This window comes from Cheilinus undulatus, linkage group 12, assembly GCF_018320785.1.
Source record: "Cheilinus undulatus linkage group 12, ASM1832078v1, whole genome shotgun sequence".
Lineage (NCBI taxonomy): Eukaryota > Metazoa > Chordata > Actinopteri > Labriformes > Labridae > Cheilinus > Cheilinus undulatus.
The window spans coordinates 25,284,134-25,297,083 of NC_054876.1; the positions used below are offsets into that span (position 1 = coordinate 25,284,134).

Sequence of the window (12,950 nt, forward strand, 5' to 3'; positions counted from 1 at the left end):
AGTGCAGGATATATGCAGGATAGATAGAGGTGATCCACTTTTTTCTCTCTTTTGAGAGTATAACAACTCTTAAATCCTCTCTCCTGGATGGAAAAGGCAACATAAAAATAACCAGAATACACTTGTGCATTTCTTTGCGTGCATTACCCCTAACACTGCTGAGGAATACAGAGAAGTTAACTCAAAATGCATATCCATGAAGCTGGCTAGTAGAAGTCTTTGAGCAGTGGCGATGGTAAAATGTTGCTTGTCTACACTGTTAATTTCTCAATGATCCTTATTTCCAGTTAGCTGGAGTTAAATGCCAATGTACAAATTCCAAAGGCCCATTTTTTATAAGTGAACTAAATATGCAAGATTTTCTGACATATCTTTGTTTATAACACAGGGAGGTTATCCATTGCTGTATGGGCTGCTTTAAAATGTGAGAGATAATTAGCAGTTATTAGAGTATACCCACAACTACAAGCACCACTGTCAGCAAGGCCGCTCTTAAGGGGGATAAAGGGGAGAGTTTTCAGGGGGCCAGCCAAACTGAGGGTCTATTGCTGAGGTAGCACTATATTTAACAGTTTTAAACAATGGAGTTCACAGAATATGCAGTTTCAAGGTATCTACAACCTCTAAGTCAGAGCAGCAGTCATTTGAATAAAAATCTAGAAGTCATAAAGTTCATAGAGTCAGTTTCTTTGCATTGAGTTGAATCCTAAATCAAGAAACAAGTGAGAATCCCTTCAATACAAAATGACTGAAATTTTAACAGTAATTATTTTTAAAATTCATGAGGCAATAACAGGTTAAAATTTGATCCAATGACTGTATGCGTACACCATTTTCTTTAATAGCATGCTTCTTTACAGCCACCATTGTCAGAAAACTGATTCCAATAAAAAAAAAACAAAGCCTTGTCCAGTGTTATCAGGAGATTTAAAAATCTATTTTTTATAATAGCATTTCCTGCTTGGTATATTTTTCGGTAAACACTCTGGTCTGACCAGCCTCAACTCTAATTTTCAGAAGTAAATACGGTCTCATGATGACCATCATTTTGTCAGAAGCTATTAAATATTGAGTGGGTGGAAGTCTCGTTTTGGAAGAAACAAACTTCACAAACCCCTTCAGCTGCTAATTTTTAATTTAGTGCTTGTGTAACTTGCTCACAGAATGAAGATAGGCTGCGTCAGAGAAATGGACCCTGCAAGTGCCAGATGCCTACTAATTTATGATCTGTGCAGCAGTCATATCACAAGATGGCAGGAAATTGAATTAGATAAATTCAGGGAATTTAATCATGTAAATGTTCAGAGGAAATGTGCACATCTACTTCTTCTAAAAATAGAGTGGTGTGTGTGGTCACTCACATGTTCAGTGTGCAGATGGAGAAAATACTAATAATCTCCCATCTGCATACCAGTTAAACCTATCTTAAGCTCAGTCGTTTGTAAATTTCCTCTTGAATTAGACCAGAGAGGTGAAACAGAAAGCCTGATAGAGGGTGTTGTAGGTGGTTGCAGAAATTCAGTAGTTATAACTAATACACTCACCCATCCAGGCATTGAGAGCTGGATTAAAGCAGAGACTTCATAAAAGAAGGCAATTATGACAGCATATGGCAAATACACTGCCCTGAATTCAATTAGCCTCCATGGCACTTTTCAATTTTCTTTCATTAAGTGGATTAAGAAGAAAGGCATGTTCTTCAAGTGAAGAAATGATTAAAAGTCTTAAGGAGGATGAGAGGCTATGGAGTGGAGGCGACTCGTTTTTTTTTATTTCCTGCGATTAGTCACGGGTGTTTGCTGCAAGAATCCATGTACTGTATATCAAATTCTTTCAGTTCATCTTGAGGCAGAGACAGGATCCATGTCAGGCCTGCTGGGCACAAATGTTTCTTGGTGACTTTTAATGTCTTATGAGTGGTACTCAGTTTTTGCATCTTTCCAAAGAAAAAAGCAAATGCTGTAGTTTTTTGTTTGAACAAGTCATTCAAAAGTTTACTTTACGGGTAATGTGACTGAGGCACATGATGAAAGTTTTAAGGCAGAAAATTCCCTCTTACACAACCTCACTGAGGCAACCTCTTTATGCACCGTCTGAAATGTTTGTTTCTGTATTTATGCCCTAAGACCTATAACTCAATCAGCTTCTCTTTCAAAGATGTCTCAGGCTGTATAACGGCAGAGTTTCCCTACAGTGTTTTTTCCACTGCATTATTTTTTCAGTGTCTACCTCTGTAAAGAATTCTATAACTCAAGGCTGTAGGAGCCAGTCACACATCAAAATGCCAAGTCCATATGATTTAGTAACTTTCCAGACTGCTCCTAACCTGTGCCTGAAATCCAGCCAACTTTACTGTCATGATGGCTGGAGAGTTTGTGCATCAACACTGAGGTTGAATTTTTGATAAACTTTAATAGGCATAAATGATTTTATTCCTATGTTGTTTTTTTCCTTTCTCCATCCTCTCTCGAAAAGACTAAAAACTAGAGGATGTGATTCACTCATTTGTATTCTCTCTTCTTTGAGCTACAGGCCAGACTCCCATCTGTGATGCTCTCTGTCTCTCATTCACTTCTGTCTCTATTTCCTCTCTGCAGAGGTCATCAGCTTAATGTCCTACATTATCTGTCCTCTTACAGTATTTGGTTGCTGTGCAGATCCGCTGCAAAGGCAAAGTATTTGATCTGCTCCTCTGTCACCTAATGAAAGAGACTTTTGTTCTTGCTAGGAGCTCCGTGCCTGTCCCATTACATTATCCTTTACCCTCTGTCTTTCATGGCCCTGGTTTTACCAAATATGGTCCATTCATGCAATGTTTCATTCCCACCTGACATGGATAAAACAATAAAGTAGGCTTGTCTAACTAATTGTTTATGTTTGATTTGTTTTCTATAATGGTTTGATAGCCTTTCGTATGAAAATTGTGGCCTGAAACAAATAATGGTATTTACTACTGAAGTATGTGAAGCTTATTTAAAAACAAAAACAATAAAAACACATTGCTGTCATTGCAACAGAAATTGGATAACGTCATTAAAGAGCAATGTGAACAAATGATGAAAAGCATACCAAGGTAAGCTGTGACCGAAAATCAGGGTTACTCCATCAGATCTTAATTTTAGAAATACATGAACCCCTGGCACACTGTTTTTAAAATGAACATGAACTTTTTTTTGCATTTGTCAAAAAGTGAAAAAGTTGTATATTTTTGTTACCTTAACTAACCTCTTCTTTATAAAGACAAAATCTTAATCAGAAATTATCAAAAGTGGAAAAAGTACACAACCATTTTACTCAGGTTAAACTACAGATTCTCTTGTTAAAATTTACCCAAGTAAAGGTGAAAGTACTGGTCTATATATCTTATCAAGTATAAAGTATTTTTTAAGGTTTACTTTAAGTACTGAGTAGCTACTGAGGAGTTGTACAGTAAAATATGATATTTTCTTATTGGCAAGAACAACAACAGAATATGTATATCTCCAACCAGGTTGTTAAGGTAAAATTACACTTCTGAGTTAAAGTAAAATACATAACAAATTGACTATGGTTATGAGACTCATATAGAGTTAAATTTAACACTTAAAAAGCACCTACATTGGTCCAAAGTACATACAGTTAAACTTTTGAATGTGTTAAATATTTTACATTATGACAGAGCTGCAGAAAGACTTGAAAACATGTGGCAAGGTTGGTCTCCTCTGGCAAGAACAAAGCAGAGAGTCAACCTCATAGCAAGGCAATGTATACTGATAAAGAATATACACGATGCGTCCTTTAGGAACACCTAAAGTCACATGCGGGAACCCTAACGCAGCGGATAACTTCACTCGTGGTGCAAATGTGTCTCTCATCAAAAACAACAAAAATCCACCTGAAACATGGCCTAAAGAACCAAGCAGAGATTGCTGTATAGTCCAAGCATAACTAAACACACATTAAACATATCTATACACTCCACCCTCACATACCCCCAGACTTGAATCGCAGTGGTCAGAGCTTAGATCAATCCACTCTTTACAGAGTTGAACTAACACTGGTGGATCAAATAACTCCAACACACTCTGAAGTCTATTTCAGTCAACATGGAGTTAAAATTTGGGAACTATAATCAACCCTGAAACATTTAACTCTGAAATTTCAACACTCCAGTTTCTGCTGTGTACAACAGCTGTTTTGGGATGTGATGTGGAATCATTCGGTACGTGCTACTCTGGTTAAAACTTTCTCAAGAAGAAGTAAAAGTACCACTTTCAAAATGTACTCAAAAAGTACAACTACCTTAAAACTACTTTTTTACTCTCATTTGAGTAAATATAAATGGCTACTTTCTGCCCCTGGAAAATGTATCTGGAAGTTGGGATAAATGTATGATGGAATACAACAGAGGCCTATTGATTTTACTCAAACACAACCCTTTCAAAAATAAAGTTGAAGAAAAATAATTTTTCCAGTCTACAGTAGCCAAGACTGTATTTCCATTTAGTCAATATTTTGTGATACCACCAGTAATCACTAGAGTGCGCCACATTGTTTCCAGTAACTATTTTGTTCCTCTCAGCTTCCCGTTGCCAACGTATCATCCCGGAAGATTTACCTTTCTCCTGACACGTAGCAGCCGCAACCAAGTTGGCAGGGCTCTGGGAAGATTTGTCAGACATCACAGGTAGGTTTGAAAAATCCACAATGTATTTAAGACTTTTGAAGAAGAGTTTAATGAAGAAAAAAGAGATGGAATACCAACCCGACCAGTGCTAGTTGCATGATATGTAAACGAGGTGGCTGAACACATACAGCTAGCATTAGCTAGCCTGCTACCTGCAGAGTCAACGGTGGGTTAGCCTCCCAAAGAGTTAAAGCTTCTGCTTTAATATTCAAAACATAGGTCATATGTCCTTCAGGCGAGCTTTTGTCTTATTTTATAGTTGTTTTTGAGAATACGCCCATAGTATTGTAGCATCGTTCAATCATATCTCGGTTTTGTTTAAACTGAATAAATCAGCTACGCTAGCTGTTTTGGCTCTCATCTTTCTTCTCTCTGTAGTTACCGTTATCTTTAGCCTCATATCAGTGGCACAGCCAAGGTTTACTTTAGTCATGTAAGGTATTTGTACTGTATGGTTAAATGAAGTGTTGGACAGGACTTACACTGTCTATGTGGAGTTAATAGAAATGTATGTTAAACTAATGTGACCACGACCAGATGTGAAGTCGACACCATTTCACAAACAGCATAGCTGCAGTCGTTTATAGCTTTTCTAGCTGTCTTTGCAGTACTTAGTCATTGGATTAAGCACAGTTTATACTATTTTTAAACACTCAGTGTTACTGCTCACTGTGTTTGATAAGCGTTGTTCCTCTTTTTTCTACCTTGTGTTTCTGCCAGATTGAAAGATGTCTGGGTTTGACAATTTCAACACAGACTTCTACCAGTCTAGCTACAGTGTAGATGACCAAAACCAAGGCGGCTATGGCTACGGCAACACGGACAACCCCTACAACAAGTAAGAGAAGAAAGCTCATCTTACCTGATGCCACCCTGGATGTCAAGATATTAAAGTCAAAACATGTCATTGTTTTTTTTTTTATTTTTCATTTTAGCTGTTTAAACTACAAGTTTAATTATTGACTGAGCAAACTATGTAGCTGTATTCAGTTTTATCTGAAGGTCTGTTTAAAGAGGAAATATTTAAATAATGATCATCCATCTAATTCAAACACCTTATGGAAAATTTGTGATATTTTAGGTACAAGCTGTTGCTAGAACATTCACTGGGGTTTTTTTCTCACAGTGTACCTTTGACCTTTATTGTTTTGTCTTTTACAGGCAATACGGTCAGTATGACTACTCCCAGCCCATGGGTTATCCTTCCCCAGGAATGATGCAGCCCCAGCAGCCATACACAGGACAAATATTTCAGCCCACACAGACCTACACCCCATCCCCATCACAATCCATGTACAGTAGCAGTTTCGATGATGAACCTCCTCTGCTAGAAGGTGAGTGAAGCGTAACTTGGAGAGTGTGTATTTTACCTGCTTCCTTTGTTTACAGCTACTTTTTATTTTATTTATATATAGTCTTTGACATTTGGAAGTATAGAAATATAATTTATAGGAGTGTGATGAGATCTTCGCCAGAACTTCAATGAGTATCATTCTAATCTCACCATTTCTATCAGTTGTTTGCTGCACTTAACATCAGTCATAATCTTTTTTAACAGTATGTTGCGCAGCAAGCTGGTGTATACTTTAGTGGTAAATTTAACTAAACAAACTACATTTAAACACCATATAGCACATTTTTCACTCCAAAAAATGAAGATTTAGTCCCTAATGAATGTGGCCTGTTTGTAGTCTCTCACAGGCAGAGCAGAGACACACACATGTGCTAACACACACATTAACATTGTCAAAGCTCTTTTGAGAAAAAACAACAAAAATCTTTACAATAATGATTTATTTAAGTGTTTGCAATATGGTTGTCCATAAAAGAGGATGAAGAGTAGCCAATACAGAACAATCATTGTTACACATCACATGTATATCCAAACTTTTTAAAGTGCAGATTTGCTTCCAAAAAAATAAATACCTTTCTTTGCTCAGGTATTTAAGACTAAACTAGTGGCACAATTTACTGGCTTTTGGCAACAATTTAATTCTGTCAAAGATGCTCAGGTCCTGCTGAAATTCATCCGTTACCTTAGCCTTTTGTTTTAAATTCCTAATACCTTTGGCCAAGCACAGTTGTTAGCAGTGTTGGAGAAATTCACAACTGTAATTAAGTTCAAACTTCAGACGTAGCATATTACAGGCCAGTCTCTTTGCATGAACATACAGATCTGCAGACCAGGCTTGTGTGTGATACGCACATAAGCCAGCACTGTGAAAGGGATTTATATTTAAAATTGAAGGGGTCATTAACGTCAATTAAATATCACAGGAATATCACACTGTTATATTGAATTTGTTTTTTAGGGCTGCAGTAGTCTTTGATTTTGGAGGTCTAGCCTCAGTTTACAGTCATGCCTCAAAGACATTTTTTGATCGCTTTATGACTTATGAACCATATGATCTTGATGAAAATATCTTTGTTTAGCACTTTCTCTGAATGGGCAGCGGTTTCATTTAAAATAATTTAAGCAGTCGAAGTACATGCTCCAAATTTCACTTGACTTGTAAAGTTTGGTTTGGATAGCACGTTGAGCATTAGTGGTAGTGAGGGACAAAGCTGTTTCTTTCTTTCTTTATTTATTTATTTATTTAACCTTATGTTGCATGTAGAGATTTTTCTAAGTTTTGAACGGAGCTTGTAATGGGATGTAATTACCAAATTGTTATTTAAGAGTGAAGAATTGTACATTTGACTCTAAAATATTAACTCTAACAGCCTTTTGTGATTATCAGCAGTTTAAGCTGTACTCTGTGGTCCATCAAGTAATTTTTTAAAAAACCTCTTAAATGTCACAGTCTGACATTTGGAAGGAAAGATGGATTGGTTAATCCTGATAAAAGCAAACAGATCAATCTTAATGACAAAGTCAAAACTTTGGAATTACTGTCAGCTTTGTAACATTTGCAAAAAAATTACTGATAATAACTTCTTTCACCACCTTTTATTATGTGCACAAGCCTTGAATCATTCTTTAAAACACTAAGTAACAGAAGGTTTCTTTTTTTATTTTGCACCAAACAGCTGCTACATTTCTACATGTTAAATTGACAGTGGATACATGGTTGATGAACTCAGTCAATAAAAAAGGTGATAGTACTGTATTAACCTAAGTGGCACTTTTAAGACTAAAATAATTTGCCTTGAAGGGTAAGGATGCACACAAATACAGATTGAAAGTGCAATGCTGCCACAAAATATTTTGAAATGAAGATTTTTCTTTGTTTGTTCCTCCACATGCTAGGCATTTATAAAGCACCCCACTCCTATGCATGTCTTTATTTGAGGTATCATCATCATCCATTTTATTCCCTAGTCTTCTTGTCTGACCTTGTGTCCTGTTTTCCTGAGGATTGTTTGAGTTTAGTTAAACTGTCCAACATATGTGATGCTTGTTTTCTCTGTCTTAGAATTAGGGATCAACTTTGACCACATCTGGCAGAAGACTTTGACGGTGCTCCATCCTATGAAGGCAGCAGACGGCAGCATCATGAATGAGACAGACCTGGCTGGCCCCATGGTCTTCTGTTTGGCCTTTGGAGCAACACTTCTCCTGGTAGACTATATTTTATGGATTTCTATGTGATAATACCACAGATTGTAAATCACTGTAAAATCCAGAGTAGAAGATGCACTCAAAGCTTTTTTTCATTTCAGAAGTTAGCTGCATCCCAAATAGTGGTATGAGAAATCTACCAGTAAAAATGTTAAGTAGGGTTGTAACTGTATTGAAATCTTACAGTAAAATGATACCTTGGTAACAAGTCTACAGTACAGTACTTATTGCATTATCCAAAAAAAATCTAAAAATGATGAATGAAAACTTGGAAAACAGTGATTTCTGCATTAATTAAACAACAATTGCTCTTTGAATATTACAATATGTGTTAAAAGAAGTGCTGTAGGTGTGCATTAGGCTTAAAAATATATACTTATACTTTGGCTTTAGTGTGTTTACCAACCTAAAAGCTTTGTTGTCCACCATCAAAATAGCTGTTGGTCTTTATATATATATATATGTGTGTGTGTGTGTGTATATTCATTGTGTACATTCATTCATCGTGTGTATATAGCCCTTGCATTGTTGTGTGGAAGTGAGATTGTAAAGTCTTCCCGAAGAGTCTTTTAGCCTTGCCAGATTCAACTCCTCACATCTTCACAAATCTTTGCAGGGTTATGATTTGCCAAGTGGCCCCTTGTGCCACTCGTATGCCCCATCAAGTGTGTCACCACAGTCTGGCAGTGTCCACAGATCGTATTATGTTTGTCCGTCACCTTTTCTCCCTGACCATTCCTTTACACTGAGAAACCAAAATGGTCAAAAGTTGCTGGAGCCTCCACAATCTCAAAAACTTTGTCACTCGGTTTTCCCTCGCCATTTGTAGCATCCACCATTTTCACGCTGTTAGAGCCAGCAACTGGCACACAAAGGTTGATGGGTTTGCAAGGGCAGATGGTAACTTTAGCTCCCACTTCTCTTCACTCTACTCCAATAAAAAAAAACTACACTTTCTGCCCTGAAGACCTATCATTTGAAACAGTCACTTGTCCATGACGGTATTGAGGTAGTCCTTGATTTGTAGTCCTTTAATTAGGACTACAACATTTTTTGGTCATTCAGATGGCACAATGTCAGACTATGCAACAAAAATCTTGTCCCGACTTGGGTGATGGCCTGGCCACACTACATAGTATGCCTATGTCACTATTGTCTCTGTGATTGTGTGTGACTTCACAGGTCTTCTGGGAGGCAGGTCAAAGAGTGTCAATCAGTTTACAACAGAAGCACAAGTGATTTTAACAGTCTTTAATTCATAAAAGAAGAAAAAAAACAAGAAACTATTATGGATTATGAATAACAATTATAGATGTATCAAGAGGAGGACAGTATGGACTGGCTCTCCTTCAGATAGAACTTAAGGTATGCATGTGATAACATGAAGAAAAGAAAATGTACACACTAGTTCCCCAGAGGGAGAAAAAGTAGGGACTACTTGTAAATGATGATGCATCGATGGTAAGAAACAAGTGCTCTCCTGTTGCGTCAGGATTCGCGTGGTTGACATCAGGTCAGGATGTCAGATGGTGTTGTAAGAAGATTTCTGACATGCTAGTCTTGTCCAGTTGTGGTCATGGGGTGTCTTGGATGAGTTGTTAATTATGTCATACTACAAAACCATTTGACATTCCCAACGCTCAAAATCGGGCCGCCTGAGTTCTGACGATGAGCTGCGACGTTGCAGTCGAGCCAAAATCTGGCTGAATCTGTGTGGTCTGAGCCAGGCTAAAGTCAACAGGTGACAAGTGATAGTGCTCAACTACTGTACCAGTAGCAAGCAGGACTACAAACTCTGCTGTCTGATGAAAAATACAGTACCACAAAGACAGAGCTGCACAGAGTTTGTGTTCTGTGGGCCTTGTTGAACACAATGGAAAACATCACACCATTTAAACATTTTTTGCTGCATCTTATACACTAGTGTAGATTTCTATTCTGGATTTTACTGTGGTTAAAACTGTCAAAAAAAAAAACACTTGGGGTAAAAAAAAAACACATGGCTCTCTTCCTAGGGCTGTCTAAGTCTTAACTGTGCCAATCTTTGTCTGAATGTATGGATTTTTATTTTTCTCTGTTTTGTCACAGTCGGGGAAAATCCAGTTCGGCTACGTGTACGGTATCAGCGCAATCGGCTGTCTCGGCATGTACTGCCTACTCAACCTAATGAGCATGACGGGCGTCTCCTTTGGCTGTGTGGCCAGCGTGCTGGGATACTGCCTCCTTCCCATGATCCTCCTTTCCAGCTTTGGAGTCCTCTTCTCTTTACAGTGAGTACACAGATGGAAAAGTTATATCAATTGAGTATGTGATTTGTTTATATTTGCTATCTTAGGTGATCATCAGTGTTACTAGTGGATCAATTCCTTTTGATTTTTTGTGCTGGTTTCAGAAATAGCTAAATACTCTCTGATTTCTTTAAGTATAGTTTTGAACAATCAAAGCTAACTTCCTGCTTCCTCCTTGTCCTCTTTAGGGGCATGATGGGAATTATAATAACAGCAGCAATCATAGGCTGGTGCAGTTTCTCAGCCTCAAAGATCTTCATCTCAGCGTTGGCCATGGATGGGCAGCAGCTATTGGTTGCCTACCCTTGTGCTCTTCTATACGGGGTCTTTGCTCTCATCTCTGTCTTCTAATAAAACCATTCAGTAACACTTGAAAAAAAAAAAACGCTCCCCGGTCTCTGTAATTTCAGTCTAATTAGCTTCACTGTAATTTTGTCCAATTTTACTGTTATTACAGAAGAATGGGAGTTTCTGTCTAAAGTGGCACCAAGGGTTCTTTTTTTTTTTTCATTCCTTTTATAAGCCTCCACTTCTCACAACGTTCTGACTCAGCCACCCGTAGACTGGAGGATTTTATTTCACTCATGCCGCCACCGTCTTACATGTTAAAGGAGCGGACTGTCAAATTAACCTGGTGAAAAATAATTCTTCTGTGGACCACGCTGAGTCTTTGACTTCCAAGTACTGTGTAAAGAATTAAAGGACATGAAGAGGAAGGGAGTGAGAAATTAGTACACACAATGGAAACCAAAAAGGACCAACAACAAACCCTCAGCAAACCCTGCAGACCAATTTTGAGCCCATGGAAATGCTTCTATCCTGACGATGTGAGCCTACAGATACTAAAGCTGCAATATTAAAGGAAACATCCTCTTTTCTTCTAAACAAGGATACAAATGCTCAGTCTACTTCTACAACTATAAAGGGCAGAGGAGAACAGGGGGTCTCCTCTTGTCTTTTCTCTTCCTGCAGGATAAAGAAGCCCACATTTTCCCTCATTGCAAACAGAGCAGCTGTGCATTATCTTTTCATGTATGGATTTATTATATTTCCCTTAAATTCATTTGACTTTGGACGCTTTTCAAGAAGATGTAAATCAAGTTTGCACAGAAACATTGTTCAGAGTACATAAAGCAAACATAATTGATTGGAGAGTAAAAAGCCAGAGAGAGACTGTATATTTCTAGGCAAAGGCATGTCTGTATTAAGTTGTTGCCATAGTTTGCATTTCTTAAATTTTCATTTTAGCGTTGACTCACTTTGTACACTTTGATGTGTCATCTGTTCATGTTTTCACACATTAAAGTTGTCTTTGAAGGTTGATGTGCTTCGTGATATTGCATCACACGGACCAGTATTTAAAGAGATACAGGAGATGATGAATTAAGAGAATTAGAGGAGATTAACACAGCAGGATTGTAGATCAAAATCAACATCCATTGATCCAAAAGGCTGTCAGTTTGATGGCCTATAGGTCAGAGAGACTTTCGTTCTGTGTCACAAAAACGTCTTTTCCTCTGGTTCTTTAATCAGGTCAAATTACTTAAATGGCTGATTACTCCTCACATGATTAGTGCGGTGTCAGAGCTGCGATTTCCTTTGAGCAATTGTTACATTTTCTTTCTTATTTTACAACCCTGGACTACAAATTTAAATTTTCTGCCTGTTTGCCTTTGAAAGCATGACCGTTTTTAGACCCTGTTGTAAGAAAACACAAGAGCTGTACATTCACAAGCCAAACTGACAATTTCACAAGTATAGGTATTAAACTAAGTAATAAGACTAACAATCATTCATCAGGCGATGCTGGATGTAAAAATTTGACACATGCATCAGCACCGCCACAGATGACTGGAGAAATGGTCCTTTGTTTTTATAACAACCTCGATCACTGACTTATTTTAAGATAAGCAGGAAAATAAATGCAGGAATCTGCTGTACATAATCTAAACAGGAGGTGAGAAGAGAATAAAAGTTTACTTCTATTCATCCTTCCTTTGTCATCTTGAAGTTTCTTTGCACTACTGTACTTACTTATTTTATTTATTTATTACAAGGGACAATGGACATTAATGAACATGGACATGCAAAAGTGCCACACTGTAGCCATAGGCTTATTTTCATCTGTAGCCCCCGGCAGGTTGATGGTATAAACAGCAAAAAGTACATTAAACATGTGCATGATGAAAATAAAAAAATTAAATCTACATAAAATCAGACAACATAAACAGGACAATAAAATCAAAAGACCCAAATATAACAACATAAAATGCATTCACAGTGGGCCTCTTTAAATACATGCTAAACCACTTAGAAGAATGAATAATTTAATGATAAAAATGGAGTGACTTGAACAAATCCAACACCAAGGCTATACTTTGCATTTCTAGTAAATGTGACTGGAGAAGTCGGCTCTTACAGGCTGCTCTTAGAT

General features: G+C 37.5%; 1 protein-coding gene across 1 annotated transcript; it reads left to right on the forward strand.

The window, feature by feature from the left end:
- Positions 1-4,564: 4,564 nt before the first annotated feature.
- yipf5 (Yip1 domain family, member 5) lies at positions 4,565-11,837 on the forward strand. The gene is made up of 6 exons (XM_041800527.1): positions 4,565-4,666; positions 5,387-5,504; positions 5,828-6,000; positions 8,083-8,228; positions 10,317-10,498; positions 10,705-11,837. Exons 2-6 carry the CDS (start codon positions 5,395-5,397, stop codon positions 10,865-10,867), a joined length of 774 nt encoding a protein of 257 aa, XP_041656461.1. The 5' UTR covers positions 4,565-4,666; positions 5,387-5,394; the 3' UTR covers positions 10,868-11,837.
- Positions 11,838-12,950: the final 1,113 nt, after the last annotated feature.